Source organism: Lepidochelys kempii, chromosome 2 (assembly GCF_965140265.1).
Source record: "Lepidochelys kempii isolate rLepKem1 chromosome 2, rLepKem1.hap2, whole genome shotgun sequence".
In the NCBI taxonomy this organism is placed as follows: Eukaryota; Metazoa; Chordata; order Testudines; family Cheloniidae; genus Lepidochelys; species Lepidochelys kempii.
Window position 1 is genome coordinate 269,241,272 of NC_133257.1, and position 15,895 is coordinate 269,257,166.

Genomic DNA, 15,895 nt, shown 5'->3' on the forward strand with positions numbered 1-15,895 from the left:
CCTCTATTCGACATTGGTGAGGCCTCATCTGGAGTACTGTGTCCAGTTTTGGGCCCCACACTACAGGAAGGATGTGGATAAATTGGAGAGAGTCCAGCGAAGGGCAACAAAAATGATTAGGGGACTGGAACACATGACTTATGAGGAGAGGCTGAGGGAGCTGGGATTGTTTAGCCTGCAGAAGAGAAGAATGAGGGGGGATTTGATAGCTGCTTTCAACTACCTGAAAGGGGGTTCCAAAGAGGATGGCTCTAGACTGTTCTCAATGGTAGCAGATGACAGAACGAGGAGTAATGGTCTCAAGTTGCAGTGGGGGAGGTTTAGATTGGATATTAGGAAAAACTTTTTCACAAGAGGGTGGTGAAACACTGGAATGCGTTACCTAGGGAGGTGGTAGAATCTCCTTCCTTAGAGGTTTTTAAGGTCAGGCTTGACAAAGCCCTGGCTGGGATGATTTAACTGGGAATTGGTCCTGCTTTGAGCAGGGGGTTGGACTAGATGACCTTCAGGGGTCCCTTCCAACCCTGATATTCTATGATTCTATGAGCCTAGTCTTCTGCTGGCAAGCCAGAGAGATACAGCACCGGGTGGCAGGAACAAGGGCTGGGAACCCCAAAGGTGACATTCCTTAGCCATTGGGTGGCAGCTAGATGGGATGCAGACTGGAGTAGGAAGTGGCCCATGGAAGTTGACAGGAAGCTGTGCCTTTGTTAATGTCTTTAGCCCTGTCTCTGGACTAAGTCCTCATAGTCTTCCGGACTACCTATAAGTCCATGCCTGCCCTGGTATGCTCCAAAACAAAACGTGTTCCCTCCTCAGGGCCAGTGGGCGCCCACTACTCCGGATCCCAAACCAGGGACCTTACAAATAGCAGCCACATGCTGCTTTCTTTAACAGCTGCTGGTGCTGCATTCCCTGGGCTGCTGCCCATTCTGTCCCACAATCTTTACCCATTACTTTAGGGATTACGGTCCTTGGATTCTGTGTCTGTTCCCAGTTTGCGCAGAGTTTCTCCCCTGTCCTCTTTGCCTGGAGATTCCTTCTGTCTTATCCCTTCTGATCCTAGGCAGGAACTGACCTGCTCAGGCCCAGCAATTCCTTTTAACTGAGTTTGCTGTGCTCTGATAGGCTCCAGGGAAGCAGCCATTCTAGGCAGGTCTGGAGGACTCACCTTCATTGCTCCTTTCCTGGGACAGGATGTGTTAGGAACCCCGAGGTCTCCAGCAGGGGGCCTCAAAGGTCCTGCTACACCCATCACAGAAGGTCTAGGCTTACTTGGTCCTTTCCCAACATGGGGGAATGCACTAGATGATCTCTCAAGATCCCTTCCAGCCCAACATTTCTAAGACCATGTTCAAGAGAGGGCATATCAATGATAATACAATGAGCATAAATAAGATACTACCACTCACCCCCCCTATCCACCGAACCTGCACAAAGGACTATGCTTGCGGACTGCCTCTACCCACTACTGGCTCTCTTGTTTTGCCTTGTGCCTAGTATTCACCTAAGACCACTGTTTCCCTCTTTGTGCCTCTGCTCAGGGGTTTATGCACTGTGGCCAGATTTATAGAGGTATTTTGGCATTGCACCATGCAGCATTGTGAGGCCTCAGAGACTTTGATCGTAGAATCATAGAAGATTAGGGTTGGAAGAGACCTCAGGAGGTCATCTAGTCCAATCACCTGCTCAAAGCAGGACCAACACCAACTAAATTATCCCAGACAGGGCTTTGTCAAGTCGGGCCTTAAAAACAGCCAAGGATGGAGATTCCTCCACCTCCCTAGGTAACGCATTCCAGTGCTTCACCACGCTCCTACTGAAATAGTGTTTTCTAATATCCAACCTTGACCTCCCCCACTGTAACTTGAGACCATTGCTCCTTGTTCTGTCATCTGCCACCACTGAGAACAGCCTGAATCCATCCTCTTTGGAACCCCCCTTCAGGTAGTTGAAGGCTACTATGAAATCCCTCCTCACTCTTCTCTTCTGCAGACTAAATAAGCCCAGTTCCCTCAGCCTCTCCTCGTAAGTCATGTTCCCCAGCCAGCTAATCATTTTTGTTGCCCTCTGCTGGACTCTCTCCAATTTGTCCACACCCTTTCTGTAGTGGGGGGCCCAAACCTAGATACAATATTCCAGATGTGACCTCACCAGTGCCGAATAGAGGGGAATAATCACTTCCCTCAATCTGCTGTCAATGCTCCTACTTATACAGCCCAAAATGCCGTTAGCCTTCTTGGCAACAAGGGCACACTGCTGACTCACATCCAGCTTCTCATCCACTGTAATCCCCAGATCCTTTTCTGCAGGACAAGCGGCAAAGAGTCCTGTGGCACTTTATAGACTAACAGATGTATTGGAGCATAAGCTTTCGTGGGTGAATACCCACTTCGTCGGATGCATGTAGTGGAAATTTCCAGAGGCAGGTATAAATATGCAAGCGAGAATCAGGCTAGGGATAACGAGATTAGTTCAATCTGGGAGGATGAGGCCCTTTTCTAGTAGAGGAGGTGTGAACACCAAGGAAGGAGAAACTGCTTTTGTAGTTGGCCAGCCATTCAGAGTCTTTGTTTAACCCTGAGCGGATAGTGTCAAATTTGCAAATGAACTGAAGCTCAGCAGTTTCTCTTTGAAGTCTGGACCTAAAGTTTTTTTACTGCGGGATGGCTACCTTTAAATCTGTTATTGTGTGTCCAGGGAGATTGAAGTGTTCTCCTACAGGTTTTTGTATATTGCCATTCCTAATATCTGATTTGTGTCCATTTATCCTTTTAGGTAGGGACTGTCCAGTTTGGCCGATGTACATAGCAGAGGGGCATTGCTGGCACATGATGGCATATATTACATTGGTGGACATGCAGGTGAATGACTGAGGCCCTTGTGGCCAGATTTTTGAAGGTCTTTAGGTGATTATAGATGCAGACAGGTATCAAGATGGATTTTCAAAAGTATCCAGGCACTTAATTTCTTAACACTCCAAAACTGTTCGAAGGAAGCTACAGGGAAGCAGTGGGACACTATGGTAGCTCAATTTCACTGCCCCAGGGGGTAGGAAGGAAAGGTTTATGCACATGGCTAGTGGACATGGCTAGTCAAAAGATTCTGGACTCGTGCACATGAGGCACACACACACCTAGTGGGGTCTGTGTGGACAAACACTCAAAGAAGAATTCTCCTTGAGCCCCCCAAAGAGGACTTTATGACCCTGTGTGCTCCCACAGAAGTGTCCAAGGGCTGTAGTAGAAGGGAGGATCCCTTCACTCATTTATAAAAGAAAGCAAATACTAATTTTAACTATAAGGAGGCAATAACTGATCCATAGTAAATGTCGCCTTTTACTTTATTTAAAGTGAATTTAGTGATGTTGTTTGGCTCTGGTTGCTACAGTTTCCACTTCAGAGTAAAATTCCCTCTGGAGTTTTTATCAAATGTGGAGGCTCTCAAGTCTAAGGATAATGGCCACAGACACAATCACAAGTACAAAGTCTTATATGTACTACAAGTTTTATTAAAATGATAAGTAAAATTACAATTATCCATGTGTGATGGATTCAGTCACAGAGACCCCCTTGAGACTGTCATGTGATGTGCTGAAAATACCTCTGAGCCCATTTTGTATGCCAGGCTGGGACTTCCAGAATCCTGCCTTGTTGATCCAGACATGCTATCCTGCTGCAACACAGACCCAGGGTCCGGATCACACCCCCAAAACTGCAGACTTTAACTAAAAACAGCTCAGCAGGTTATCTGTCTCCAGCACCCAGACACCCAGCTCCCAATGGGAGGCAAACTCCAAATAAATCCATTTTACTCTGTATAAAGCTTATACAGGGTAAATTAATGAATTGTTTGCCCTCTATAACACAGACAGAGAGATATGCATAGCACTTTCTTCCTCCAGGTATTAATCACTTACTCTGGGTTTACTAATAAACAAAATTGATTTTATTACGTATAAAAAGTAGGATTTATGTGATTTCAAGTAATAACAGACAGAGCAAAGTAAGTCACAAAGCAAAATAAAGCAAAAAACACACAAGTCTAAGCCTAATACGTTAAGAAACTGATTACAGGTAGTATCTCACCCTCAGAGATGTTCCAATAAGCTTCTTTCACAGACTAGACTCCTTCCTAGTCTGGGCCCAATCTTTTCCCCTGGTACAGTCCTTGTTAGTTCCAGCAGATATCTTAGGTGGTAAGCAGGGGCTCTCTCATGACTGGCCCCTTTTGTCCTGCCCCCCCACCCTTTTATAGCTTTGGTACAAGGTTGGAATCTTTTGTCTGTCTGGGTCCCCACCCCTCCTTCTAAATGGAAAAGTACCAGATTTAAGATGGATTCCAGTACCATGTGCCATGGCCAAATGTCCTGTGAGACCCCAGCCTCCATTCTTCCCGAGCTGGCCCACATGTACACAGGAAGGTTTGCAAGTAAACAGAGCCATTTACAGTTAATTGATTCTGAAGCACCCTTAACGGCTTCCACTTAATATGTTTACTTCAGTAATACAAGTTTATATCTTATTCTCCTAACTCCAGACATAGAAATAATGCATGCAAACAAATAGGATGAACACACTCAGTAGATTATAAGATTTGTAATGATACCTTACAAGAGACCTTGTGCATAAAGCATATTCCAGTTACGTCATATTCACACTCATCAGCACATTTCAATAAAACATATGGGGTGCAACGTCACAACATGCATATAGAAAGCCTACAAAAACCTACTGAATAATTATAACTGTAATGAGACTCACATCCTGAAAAATATTCTAGGGTCCGACGACCTTCTCACCAACTGATCATCAGTCGAGGGATAGTTCCTGCTGGGATTTTTCCCGTGGGTGTTCCCACTTTTACTTAACCAGGGAACCCTTTATATATTGCAATTCTAACTGCACCTAACACCTTATGCATATGTATGAAGGTGTCAGTCCTCTTTCCCTTATCTGTACTTTTACATCTCATAAATATTGGGGTCCCCATTTTTCATAGGTTGTTTGTAGTTCCTCTTATTCTCATTAGCATCTATGCATGACACGTACCCTGTGATCAAGAGAGACATTCAAAGATGTTACAATCATGTCTCTCATAGTCTCGGACAATACATTGCGATCTATTGCAATCACCTATTGGCACATCTTAACAGTAATCTTGGGACCTTTGGGGCATAGGGTTATTCATTGGTCAACCACTCATGTCAAGGATTCTTAAGTGTATGGCCTAGTGTGGTTAAGATGAAAACTTACAAGTCTCAGCCAGTAGGCCATGCATTTCAGTCATGTTTTATTTATATACCTAGTACACATTCATTACTTGTAAATACTTATCAGCCGTATACCTCTGTAATCCTACAACTTTAATCTATTTAGCATACATTGATTGTATATGAAATAGCATATAAATTGATCATAACATGACATAGCACAATGATACATGGAAGAGAAAATTAACTAATTGGCTACAGAAATGATACCTGGGTTAATGTGTCTTAAAATTCAGCATAAAACTACATAATGTCATCAAATTCTATAACCCCAAGTGCTGACATATGCTTAAATGTAAATAGAATTTATTTTTATAACATCATTTATAATTAATGGAAATTATCACATGACATTTCACAGCAAATCAGAAGCTGAAACAGGAAAATATAGAAGTACATTACATAATTATAGGTAGGCTATATCTATAGGTAGATGTGGTAGAACTGTGAATATTTTTAAAGCATTTAGTCACAAATAGTTTAGTGAATAGAAGTGCTGATTTGAATGTGAAAAAATATTTGCAAACCTTGAAGGTTTCATGAATTTTCAGATTATTGATCGGAAAATCCACATCATGCATCACTGATTATTCTCTTGTTTACAAAATTTTAATCCAGAAGCATAAACAATATCATGTGACTTGGGTGGCCAGTCATAATTACAAATACTGAATACTGACAAGTCTGAATGAACTGCTTGTGAACAACCAATGAGCTGAGAACTGTTCATCCAAACTGATGAGTGAATGCTTATGAATGGTTATTTTTATGAACAGATTGATTTCAGTAAGTGATTCCTGAACAGAATTAACATCTACATTTACAACCATATTGTCAACAATAGTAGTCACAATTAATATCTTATATCAACCCAAGGTTATTCCAACTCATAGTTCAGAAGAGATCAAATAACTGTAGCTGGAACCACCACCTAATGTTAAGAAAGAACAAAAGCTAATAGCTTCATTTACTCATGCTTTGTATGCATCTGCTGTAGGGTATGAAAGTATAAGCCTGACTATGAAGCTGATACAAATATAAATTTCAATGCAGAAAAAAATTAGGAGGTTAAATGGTTACAAAGCACTGAAATTTAATTTATGACTATTGAAAAACTGGCAAAGTGACAAGAGAAGGAGAAATTATAGTAAGTCAATCGTTATTAAAACCAGCTTTTGATTTTTGAAAATATATGCCTGAATTCTAATAAAATGGCTTCTATTATAGAAGCATCGTCAGCTTGTTCCCTGAATTTACGTAGCTCTTCCTGGTAGTGGTTATTTATTTTCTCTAAATCTTTTTCCAGTTTTTGTCCTAGGGCCTCCTTCTGTTGGGTCTTTTGTTTCAAAGTGATTTCATCATGTGAGCCTTCCTTCTTTAGTTCCTTATCTATATTTTTACATTCCTCATCATGCTCGCTTTCTTTTCTTTCCATCTCTTCCTTACAGCTTTCTCTGAGTAGCATGATTTTTTCTTGAAGTTTCATGTGAGCATATTTATAGATGTTATTAGTATAATGTAAGCCTCCTTTCATTTGCACCATTTTATCAGTTATTGTAATTAGCTCTGAAATCTGGGCTTCCTGGTCCTGTCCTTTTGCTTTGTTATTGAAAGTGCAGCATCGATTCCCGCACTTTTCCATCAACTTCTGAAGATCTTTGTCATCCAAAGCTTTTAAATATTCATCTAAAGTCACGTCACCTAAGTCATCTTTTCTGGTGAACAAGAAGATCATGTACTCCAAAGCTTTTTCCCCAAAAATGTCTTGTATTCTTTTAATTGTTTTTTTCTCTTCTTCAGTGAAACGACCCAGCTGCATCACCAGAACTATAGCATGGGGTCCTGGGGAGGAGACTACAACACAACGCCCTATTTCTTTCATAGTTTTTTCTAAAGGAACTTTTGTGTCAAAAAGACCAGGAGTATCAATGACTGCAATGTCCCTGCCGTTCCAATCTCTTTTCCTGACAGTACATTTGTCTGTTACTGATTGTGCTGTGATTTTAGACTCAAATAATTTCTCACCGAGGATGGTGTTTCCCGTTGCACTTTTCCCAGCTCCAGTTTTGCCAACAAGAACAATCCTTAGTTCGGATTTCTCAATGTAATGTCTGGCAGCTCTTGGGCCTGGAAGAAGTAAGTTTGACAATGTCATGGTAAAGATAATAAAGTAACAATGTGTGAGTTTGGGGGAATTTCCCTTTCTGTAATTATATCTGTTGTAAGGCCTTAGTTAATTGGCATGGAAACATTTTGCATGTTGGAGCAGAGCAGCAAAGTGGGTGGTTAGCACTGACAGCCGGTCACCTTTGGAGGCCTCGGTTCAGATTTGAGTGAGTTCTAAGCACACAGCAGGCTTTGGGCTGGAGGGGCCAGCACAGGGAGCAGGTGTTGTTTCTGGGAGGGATGCTAATCTGGATCCTTACTGTTCTGTTTTGGAATCACTGCTCATGGTGCAGTGTTGCCACCAGGTCTCATTAGCTCCCTGTCCAGCCTCTACTACATGCAGAAAGGAGCAGCAGTCACCAGGAGCCAGCCCAGCAATGTGGGAGCAGCAGAAAGAGCCAGGGCAGACTAGAGAATGGGTCCCCTAGTTGCCAGAAGATGCCCAAGGAGTTTAACTTGGACCTGACTTCCAGAGAAGTGGAGCACGCCCAGCTCCCCCTGACTTCAGCTGGAGTTTTGGGTGCTCAGCACCTCTACAAATCAGCCCCTCTGTTTTATTTTTGGGGTAATGAGGTAAAAAGAGAAAGGAAGGAGACTAGGGAGATAAAGAACGGAATTAAAAAAAGATGAAAAGGGAAATGGGACAAATAATTGGGACAGATGGATGAAAGGGGAAAAGAGTGAAGCCTGTGGAGCAGGAGAAGAAAAACAGGAGTGAGGAGGGAAAACAGTGAAGGAAAAGAGGGCAGGACAGGAAGAAAACACTGTAGAAGAGGTACAGACAGTAAAAGTAGATGGAGAACATGCACCATGCCCACAATAGCAGCTCTTGACACTCTTAGTTAGGGGAGCTGATTAACACACCCAGGGAAATAAATGCAATAGAGCTGCATTGCCTGGCTTTAGAGCCAAATCCCACCTTCTCCGTGGCATGGAGCCCTTAGGACCTCCATGGGTAGCCGGTCTGCACAGCAGCAGAGGAGCAATGGGATCCTAGAGAGGAGCCCTCTCTCGGCAATGGCCACAGCATCCCCCTGGCTCTTCCCCTTGCATGGAGTCGGCATGGCACTCAGCTAGGGGGGACTTATACCAGGGGAAATAGCGCCTTCCCAACTGTTTCAGCCAGTAAGGCTATTCATCATCTGGGTAACAGCCCAGGACACTGAATGGGTGAGCAGCCCAGGGAAAGCCGCTCTGGCTGACAGGTGCTAAGTGGAGCTGTCAGCTGGGGAGGGTGGGCCTGTCAGGGTGAAGAACAGCCACCTAGAGAAACTGGCCTGGGAGGAAGAGAAAATGGCCCTTGGTGATTTAGAATCATAGAATATCAGGGTTGGAAGGGACCCCAGAAGGTCATCTAGTCCAACCCCCTGCTCAAAGCAGGACCAATTCCCAGTTAAATCATCCCAGCCAGGGCTTTGTCAAGCCTGACCTTAAAAACCTCTAAGGAAGGAGATTCTACCTCCTCCCTAGGTAACGCATTCCAGTGTTTCACCACCCTCTTAGTGAAAAAGTTTTTCCTAATATCCAATCTAAACCTCTCCCACTGCAACTTGAGACCATTACTCCTCGTTCTGTCATCTGCTACCATTGAGAACAGTCTAGAGCCATCCTCTTTGGAACCCCCTTTCAGGTAGTTGAAAGCAGCTATCAAATCCCCCCTCATTCTTCTCTTCTGCAGGCTAAACAAGCCCAGCTCCCTCAGCCTCTCCTCATAACTCATGTGTTCCAGTCCCCTAATCATTTTTGTTGCCCTTCGCTGGACTCTCTCCAATTTATCCACATCCTTCTTGAAGTGTGGGGCCCAAAACTGGACACAGTACTCCAGATGAGGCCTCACCAATGTCGAATAGAGGGGTTTTTTTCATTAAAACTCCCCTTCCAGGTCCCCTCTCCCTGTGGTGTTGGGCTGCACTGGGTCAGCAGTAACTGCCCTGGCCCCTGAATGGGGGAGAAATGGGGAGTAGGATCAGTGGAAGGCTCATTGGAGGAAGGGAGCTAAGTTGCATGGGAGCAGCTGGCCTGCCCACAAGTGACCCCCTCACTCTTGGTCAGGGAGGAGTTGCAGAGTCCCACCGAACCTGTGTCCACATCAGCATGACTGCCCTCAGACCAGCAAGATTGTTGCAGAGATGGAGTATGCCACAGCTCATCATTCCTACCATGCCAGGAAGCCGAGATTGTCTGTGGAGCTGGCAGTGCAGCTTGGGAAAAGTCTCTTTGCAAACTCAGAAGAAATGCAGGGACAGGATATGGAGAATTAGGAAAACACTGAGAAAACTGGAAAAGAATTATTTAAAATTTGGGGGTTTTTTTGAAGGCATTTGTGGGAGTGACTGCAACCCTCAAAGGCGTGGGATTGAGTGAGAAAATGTTTAGCCAAGTACAGTGTGAACTATGATCATTTCCAGTATAAGGACTGCTCTTCAGTAAACCTATGTTGGTTCCTCCTTGAACATAGAAAACAATTTCCCACATCACAAAACCACTGCATGATTTGGCTTGATTGTTAGTCTTCATTCAGGAGAAAACCGGGACCGAAACACCAGGGTCTATTGCAGGTCAGGACTAAGGTGCATTGGCAAAGATTTGAAGAGGCGGCTGAACACACACCAACAGTATCAAACATTTATCTGCACATGCAAAGACATTTCAAACAGTATTGTATCTAAAATGTAAATATGTTTCTTTAACCCAAACACCAAAATCCCATCAGTACTGTCAGAAGTAGAGCTGGTCAGAAAAATTTTTTTTTTTTTGGACAGAAAATTTCAAATGTTCATAAAAAACAAGAGAGTATTCAGCCTAAATCCATTGGCCAAAAGACAACAACTTTTTGGTTTTCTGATGAAAAGTCCAAATTTGCCATGGACTTCGCATAAAAAGTTTTGTTTAGTAGAAAACCCAATTTTTTCATCAAGAACCCAGCTTTGATGGAAACTTTTCGACCAATCCTGGTTAGAATCCCACAGCACCCAGCCAGGTGACCTAGCAACTTCTTCTCTTGTTTTTAAAGCAATTGCATCTGCCCTTGCTGCTGAACAAAGAAGCCAACCTCGGGAGTGGGTACTATTGAGCCCTGTCCAAACCTGCTGAGTGAGAGGAAAAATTTCTGGAGCATGGATCAAACTCCCAATGCTAGTGATGCTCTCAATTTCATTTCAGAAAAATCTGAGCTGATAATTCCTGCAGAAATAAGGACAGCAGAGGAGAAATGTCATTTTCTTACCCTTTTCTCCTTCAGTTTTCTTTCCTGGATCACACTTTGACTGAAATATTTGATTTTTTTAAAATGCAATTATTGCAAAATGATTAGAATGCAGACATAAAGAATGCATGAAATAGCAATTGTTAATATGTAGGCTTGTTTGTCAGCCGCAGATAGAATTTTGAGTTTGACTTTTTGATACTCGTATATATTATACTAATATGTGAGAACAAAGACACTTTGTATGTTGCTTTGGCCTAGCCTAGGGTTGCTAACTTGGTTGGACCGGATGATATTTGTGGCAATAGCATCCAGTCCATCTGATCCAAACGAGTTAGCAACCCTAGCCTGGCCAGATGGGTTTGTTAGTATATTGGGAACAGATAAGAACAGTTAAAATATTACTGGGCATGGTGGGAGAATAATATACAAGCTCACATTTTAAGACTCCCCCAACTCCTATATCAAGCAACGAATTAGGATGGGCAAGGAGGGCTCAGGGTGGAGGCATAAGAAACACTAAAAGCCAAAGAAAAGCCTGGCGTTGGCCAGAGCAAAACCTCATTCCTTACCCCCTCCCCCAACGGGATACAAAAGAAGTGGGATGAAGACCCCAGACTCACGGCCCTCCGAAACGGAGCATGACCATAAGTGGTAAGGTGTGTGAGTAGGGGCGTGCACTTCATGTATATTTGGGGCTGCTAAGAAGGAGGAAGTGGGAATAGAGACTGGGGAATGGGTAACAGAGACATGGACAAAGGCTCTGTGGTGTCAGAGCTGGGAAGGGGACATGGGGTAAACACTCTGCGGTGTCAGAGCTGGGAATGGAACCCTGGGAAACAGACTCTGCCGGCATGTAGAGCTATGGATATGTTTGCTTGGAACTATCCCCAGTAAACATTGCATTGCCTGCACTTCAGACTTCTTGGCACTTCAGACTTCTTGTCTTCTGCTTTCTGTCTGCATGACAAGAACCAGGGAAAGGGGTTCAGAGAAAGCCCTCTAACAGCAGTGTATCAACCTGAGCTGCCATCGCCCACTTTGGGCATCATGCAATTACATTTGGCAAAGCTTCTCTGCTCACAAACTGAGAAATGAACGTATCTGAGAATTACACCATACCCCAGCTCTCATGCTTACTTCCTCAGAAAGGCCCTGCCACGTCACTTCTCTCCCCCATGAAGACCCCACTCCCCTGGCCAGGACAGCAGCTGGAGCCCGGGCGGGGATCCCTGGCAGCTGTGGGGCACTGCACCATGGACCCTCCACCTGCCCTTGGTTGGGAGGTCTGCAGGGTGGGGACATGGGCGGGGGAATGCTCTTGGTCCCTGTCAAGGTTCCTCCCCCACTCTGAACGCTAGGGTACAGATGTGGGGACCTGCATGAAAACCTCCTAAGATTATCTTTACCAGCTTAGGTCAAAACTTCCCCAAGGTACAAAATATTCCACCCTTTGTCCTTGGATTGGCTGCTACCACCACCAAACAAATACTGGTTACTGGGGAAGAGCTGTTTGGAAACGTCTTTCCCCTCAAATACTTCCCAAAACCTTCACCCCACTTCCTGGACAAGGTTTGGTAAAAAGCCTCACCAATTTACCTAGGTGACTACAGGCCCAGACCCTTGGATCTTAAGAACAATGAACAATCCTCCCAACACTTGCACCCCCCCTTTCTTGGGAAATGTTGGATAAAAAGCCTCACCAATTTGCATAGGTGACCACAGACCCAAACCCTTGGATCTGAGAACAATGAAAAAGCATTCAGTTTTCTTACAAGAAGACTTTTAATAGAAATAGGAGTAAATAGAAGTAAAGAAATCCCCTCTGTAAAATCAGGATGGTAGATACCTTACAGGGTAATTAGATTCAAAACATAGAGAATCCCTCTAGGCAAAACCTTAAGTTACAAAAAAGATACACAGACAGAAATAGTTATTCTATTCAGCACAATTCTTTTCTCAGCCATTTAAAGAAATCATAATCGAACACATACCTAGCTAGATTACTTACTAAAAGTTCTAAGACTCCATTCCTGGTCTATCGCCAACAAAAACAGCATATAGACAGACACACAGACCCTTTGTTTCTCTCCCTCCTCCCAGCTTTTGAAAGTATCTTGTCTCCTCATTGGTCATTTTGGTCAGGTGCCAGCGAGGTTACCTTTAGCTTCTTAACCCTTTACAGGTGAGAGGATTTTTCCTCTGGCCAGGAGGGATTTTAAAGGGGTTTACCCTTCCCTTTATATTTATGACAGTCCCCCATCCCAGGCAGGTGGAGAACCTGTGGTTCCCGGCCTACTCCGGCTTTTGGCTTGGCAAGGGCAGGGACTCGGGTGGAAGAGGAGGGGTAGGGAGCCCTGCCCCCCCCCCCCTTTTGGGCAGGCTCTGCCATTCTTGCCATCAACAAAGGGGCGAGAAGACCTCAGCCTACATACAGAGGCTGGAGAAACTGCTTCAGAAAGCTGTCAAGAGGGGAGCAAGAGGGGTAACTGCTGAGCAGATGGAGCTGACCAAACTGGCTCAAATTGTAAGAGGAACTGAATATCAGAACCATAGTCCAGTGTGGCCAGGATGGACATGGAGCTGCCAAGTGTCATAATGAAGAAAATCCCTCCTTAGTATATGGAAAGCTGAGGACCAGTTAGGAGATGAGGAACTGCCAAAGGGGCTTGGGAATGGGGCCACCCAGGTCCACACGACTTGAAGGCTTCCCTGGAAAAGGCTGCCTAGCTGGGATAACAGCAGGCCTGATAGGGCCTTGAGCAGAGGTGAGGATTAAAGGGACAGAATGTAAGGCATTGCTCGACAGTGGATCTCAGGTGACTATTATATTTCAGTCCTTCTACCAACAGATGCTTAGGCACCTGCCTATACTGCCACTGACTGGCCCTGGTCTGTGTGGCCTCAGCATATATGAATACCCCTGCCAAGGGTACGTGACAGTGCACCTGGAATGTTCAGAAGATGTTGCCAAAGTAAGACAAGATGTGGACACCACTGCACTGATATGCCCCAACCCTAAAGGAGATTCTTATGTGTTTGTGCTGATAGGGATTGTCAAGGTTCCTTCCCCACTCTGAACTCTAGGGTACAGATGTGGGGACCTGCATGAAAACCTCCTAAGCTTACTTTTACCAGCTTAGGTTAAAACTTCCCCAAGGTACAAATTATTTTACACTTTGCCCTTGGATTTTCACTGCCACCACCAAACTTTATCTGGGTTCCTGAAAAAACAGAGTTTGGACACGTCTTTCCCCCCAAAATCCTCCCAACCTTTGCACCCCACTTCCTGGGTTAGGTTTGGTAAAAATCCTCACCAATTTGCATAGGTGACCACAGACCCAAACCCTTGGATCTTAGAACAATGAAAAAGCTTCAGTCTCCTTACAAGACGACTTAATAGAAGTAAAAAGAAAAGAATCACCTCTGTAAAATCAGGATGGTGAATACCTTACAGGGTAATTAGATTCAAACATAGAGAATCCCTCTAGGCAAAACCTTAAGTTACAAAAAAGACACACAGACAGGAATATTCATTCTATTCAGCACAGCTATTTTCTCAGCCATTTAAAGAAATCATAATCTAACACATACCTAGCTAGATTACTTACTAAGTTCTAAGACTCCATTCCTGTTCTGTCTCCGGCAAAAGCCTCACACAGAAAGACACAGACCCTTTGTTTTTCTCCCTCCTCCTAGCTTTTGAAAGTATCTTGTCTCCTCATTGGTCATTTTGGTCAGGTGCCAGCGAGGTTACATTTAGCTTCTTAACCCTTTACAGGTGAGAGGATTTTTCCTCTGGCCAGGAGGGATTTTAAAGGGGTTTACCCTTCCCTTTATATTTATGACAGGGATCAACTCCAGTCTCTTCAAGGTACCCTATGAGTACTGCAACCAGTCAGCAGGGGACCAATACCGAAGCATCCTGAGGATCCATACGCTTTGTGCTTCAGCCTATAGAAAAACCAAGAACCCTAAAAAGGAAAGGTCTGAGCTATCAATGAGAGTGTTGAAGTACAGGGCCACAACTCTGTTAGTAGTCTCTGCAGTGATGGAGAGAGAAGTGCTTGCTATGAGTACCTGTCTAAAAGGCAGGAAAGGGATATTAGCAATGGTAGAGCAGCTGGCTAAGGGAGGGCTCCCTGAAGGAGTGCTGGTTCTCAGTGGAGTCATAACCCTACCTGCTGAAGCCCAGGAAAAGGTGATTATACTGATTGCTAACGAAACAAGCCATGATGTTGTTGTGAAATATGGACTGAAGATAGCAGACCTCTTTGAGCCTGAAACCATTGTGAGACTCAATGTGAAGCTGAGGGTCCACCAATAGACCTGACAAAGTTTGACTTTGGAGATTCCCCATTGTCTGAGGAGTGGAAGGATCATGGAAGGAAGGAACTTTGGGAAAAAATCCAAGTATTTTCACGCATGCGTAGGATGTGCAAAGGGAGTGGAACACAACATCAGACTACAAGACTCCATAACCCTTCTGGGAGAGATCTAGGAAGATTGCTCTCTCAGAAATGGAGAATGTGCAGCATCATCATCAGGAGCTTACCGTGATCATATGCCTGAAACCCATATTCCTCCCCCATTGTGGCATCTGTTAGAAGAGTGGGAAAATCCAGATGTGTTTTGACTACTGCACTCTAAATAGGTGTACTGTAGTTGACCAGCACACCATGCCTCAAGTACAAGAGGCCTTGGACTGTTTGCTGGTGAGACAGTAGTTCCTAGTGTTGAATCTTCTAAGTGGATACTACCAGATTCTGCTGGGAGCAGAAGATAGGGAGAAGACAGCCTTCATCAGCCCATTAGGTTTCCATCAGTGTGAATGCATGCCCCAATTAATTTCTGGAGTCCCTGCCACGTTTCAATGTCTTATGGAGATAGTTGTGGGAGACATGAACTTACTGCAAGTCTTTGTTTATTTGGATGACCTGATTGTGTTTGGAAGAACCTTGGAGGAACATGAAGACAGACTTCATAAATTGCTAGAACAGCTGTAAGCCTATGGACTGCAACTTTCAGTTGATAAATGCCAGTTCTGCAGGTCAAATCCATGGGTCACATTGTGTCCCGTGCAGGCATGAGTATTGATCCAGATAAAATAGAAAAACTCACTACCTGACCACAGCCACATAATTACAGAGAGCTCAGGACCTTTCTAGGATTTAGTGGCTACTATCACTATTTGTGAAGAAGTATGCTACCATTGCAAAGCCTCTGATTGATCTCACCAGGAGATACCTGTC

General features: G+C 44.2%; 1 protein-coding gene across 1 annotated transcript in view; it reads right to left on the reverse strand.

The window, feature by feature from the left end:
- Window positions 1-3,617: 3,617 nt before the first annotated feature.
- The window catches only part of LOC140905756 (uncharacterized), a 45,972-nt gene continuing 33,694 nt past the window's right edge, over window positions 3,618-15,895 (reverse strand). The window contains exon 4 of the mRNA XM_073329172.1: window positions 3,618-7,399. Within this exon, the coding sequence (XP_073185273.1) occupies window positions 6,435-7,399 (965 nt within the window). The 3' untranslated portion in view covers window positions 3,618-6,434. The remainder of the gene's footprint in view (window positions 7,400-15,895) is intronic.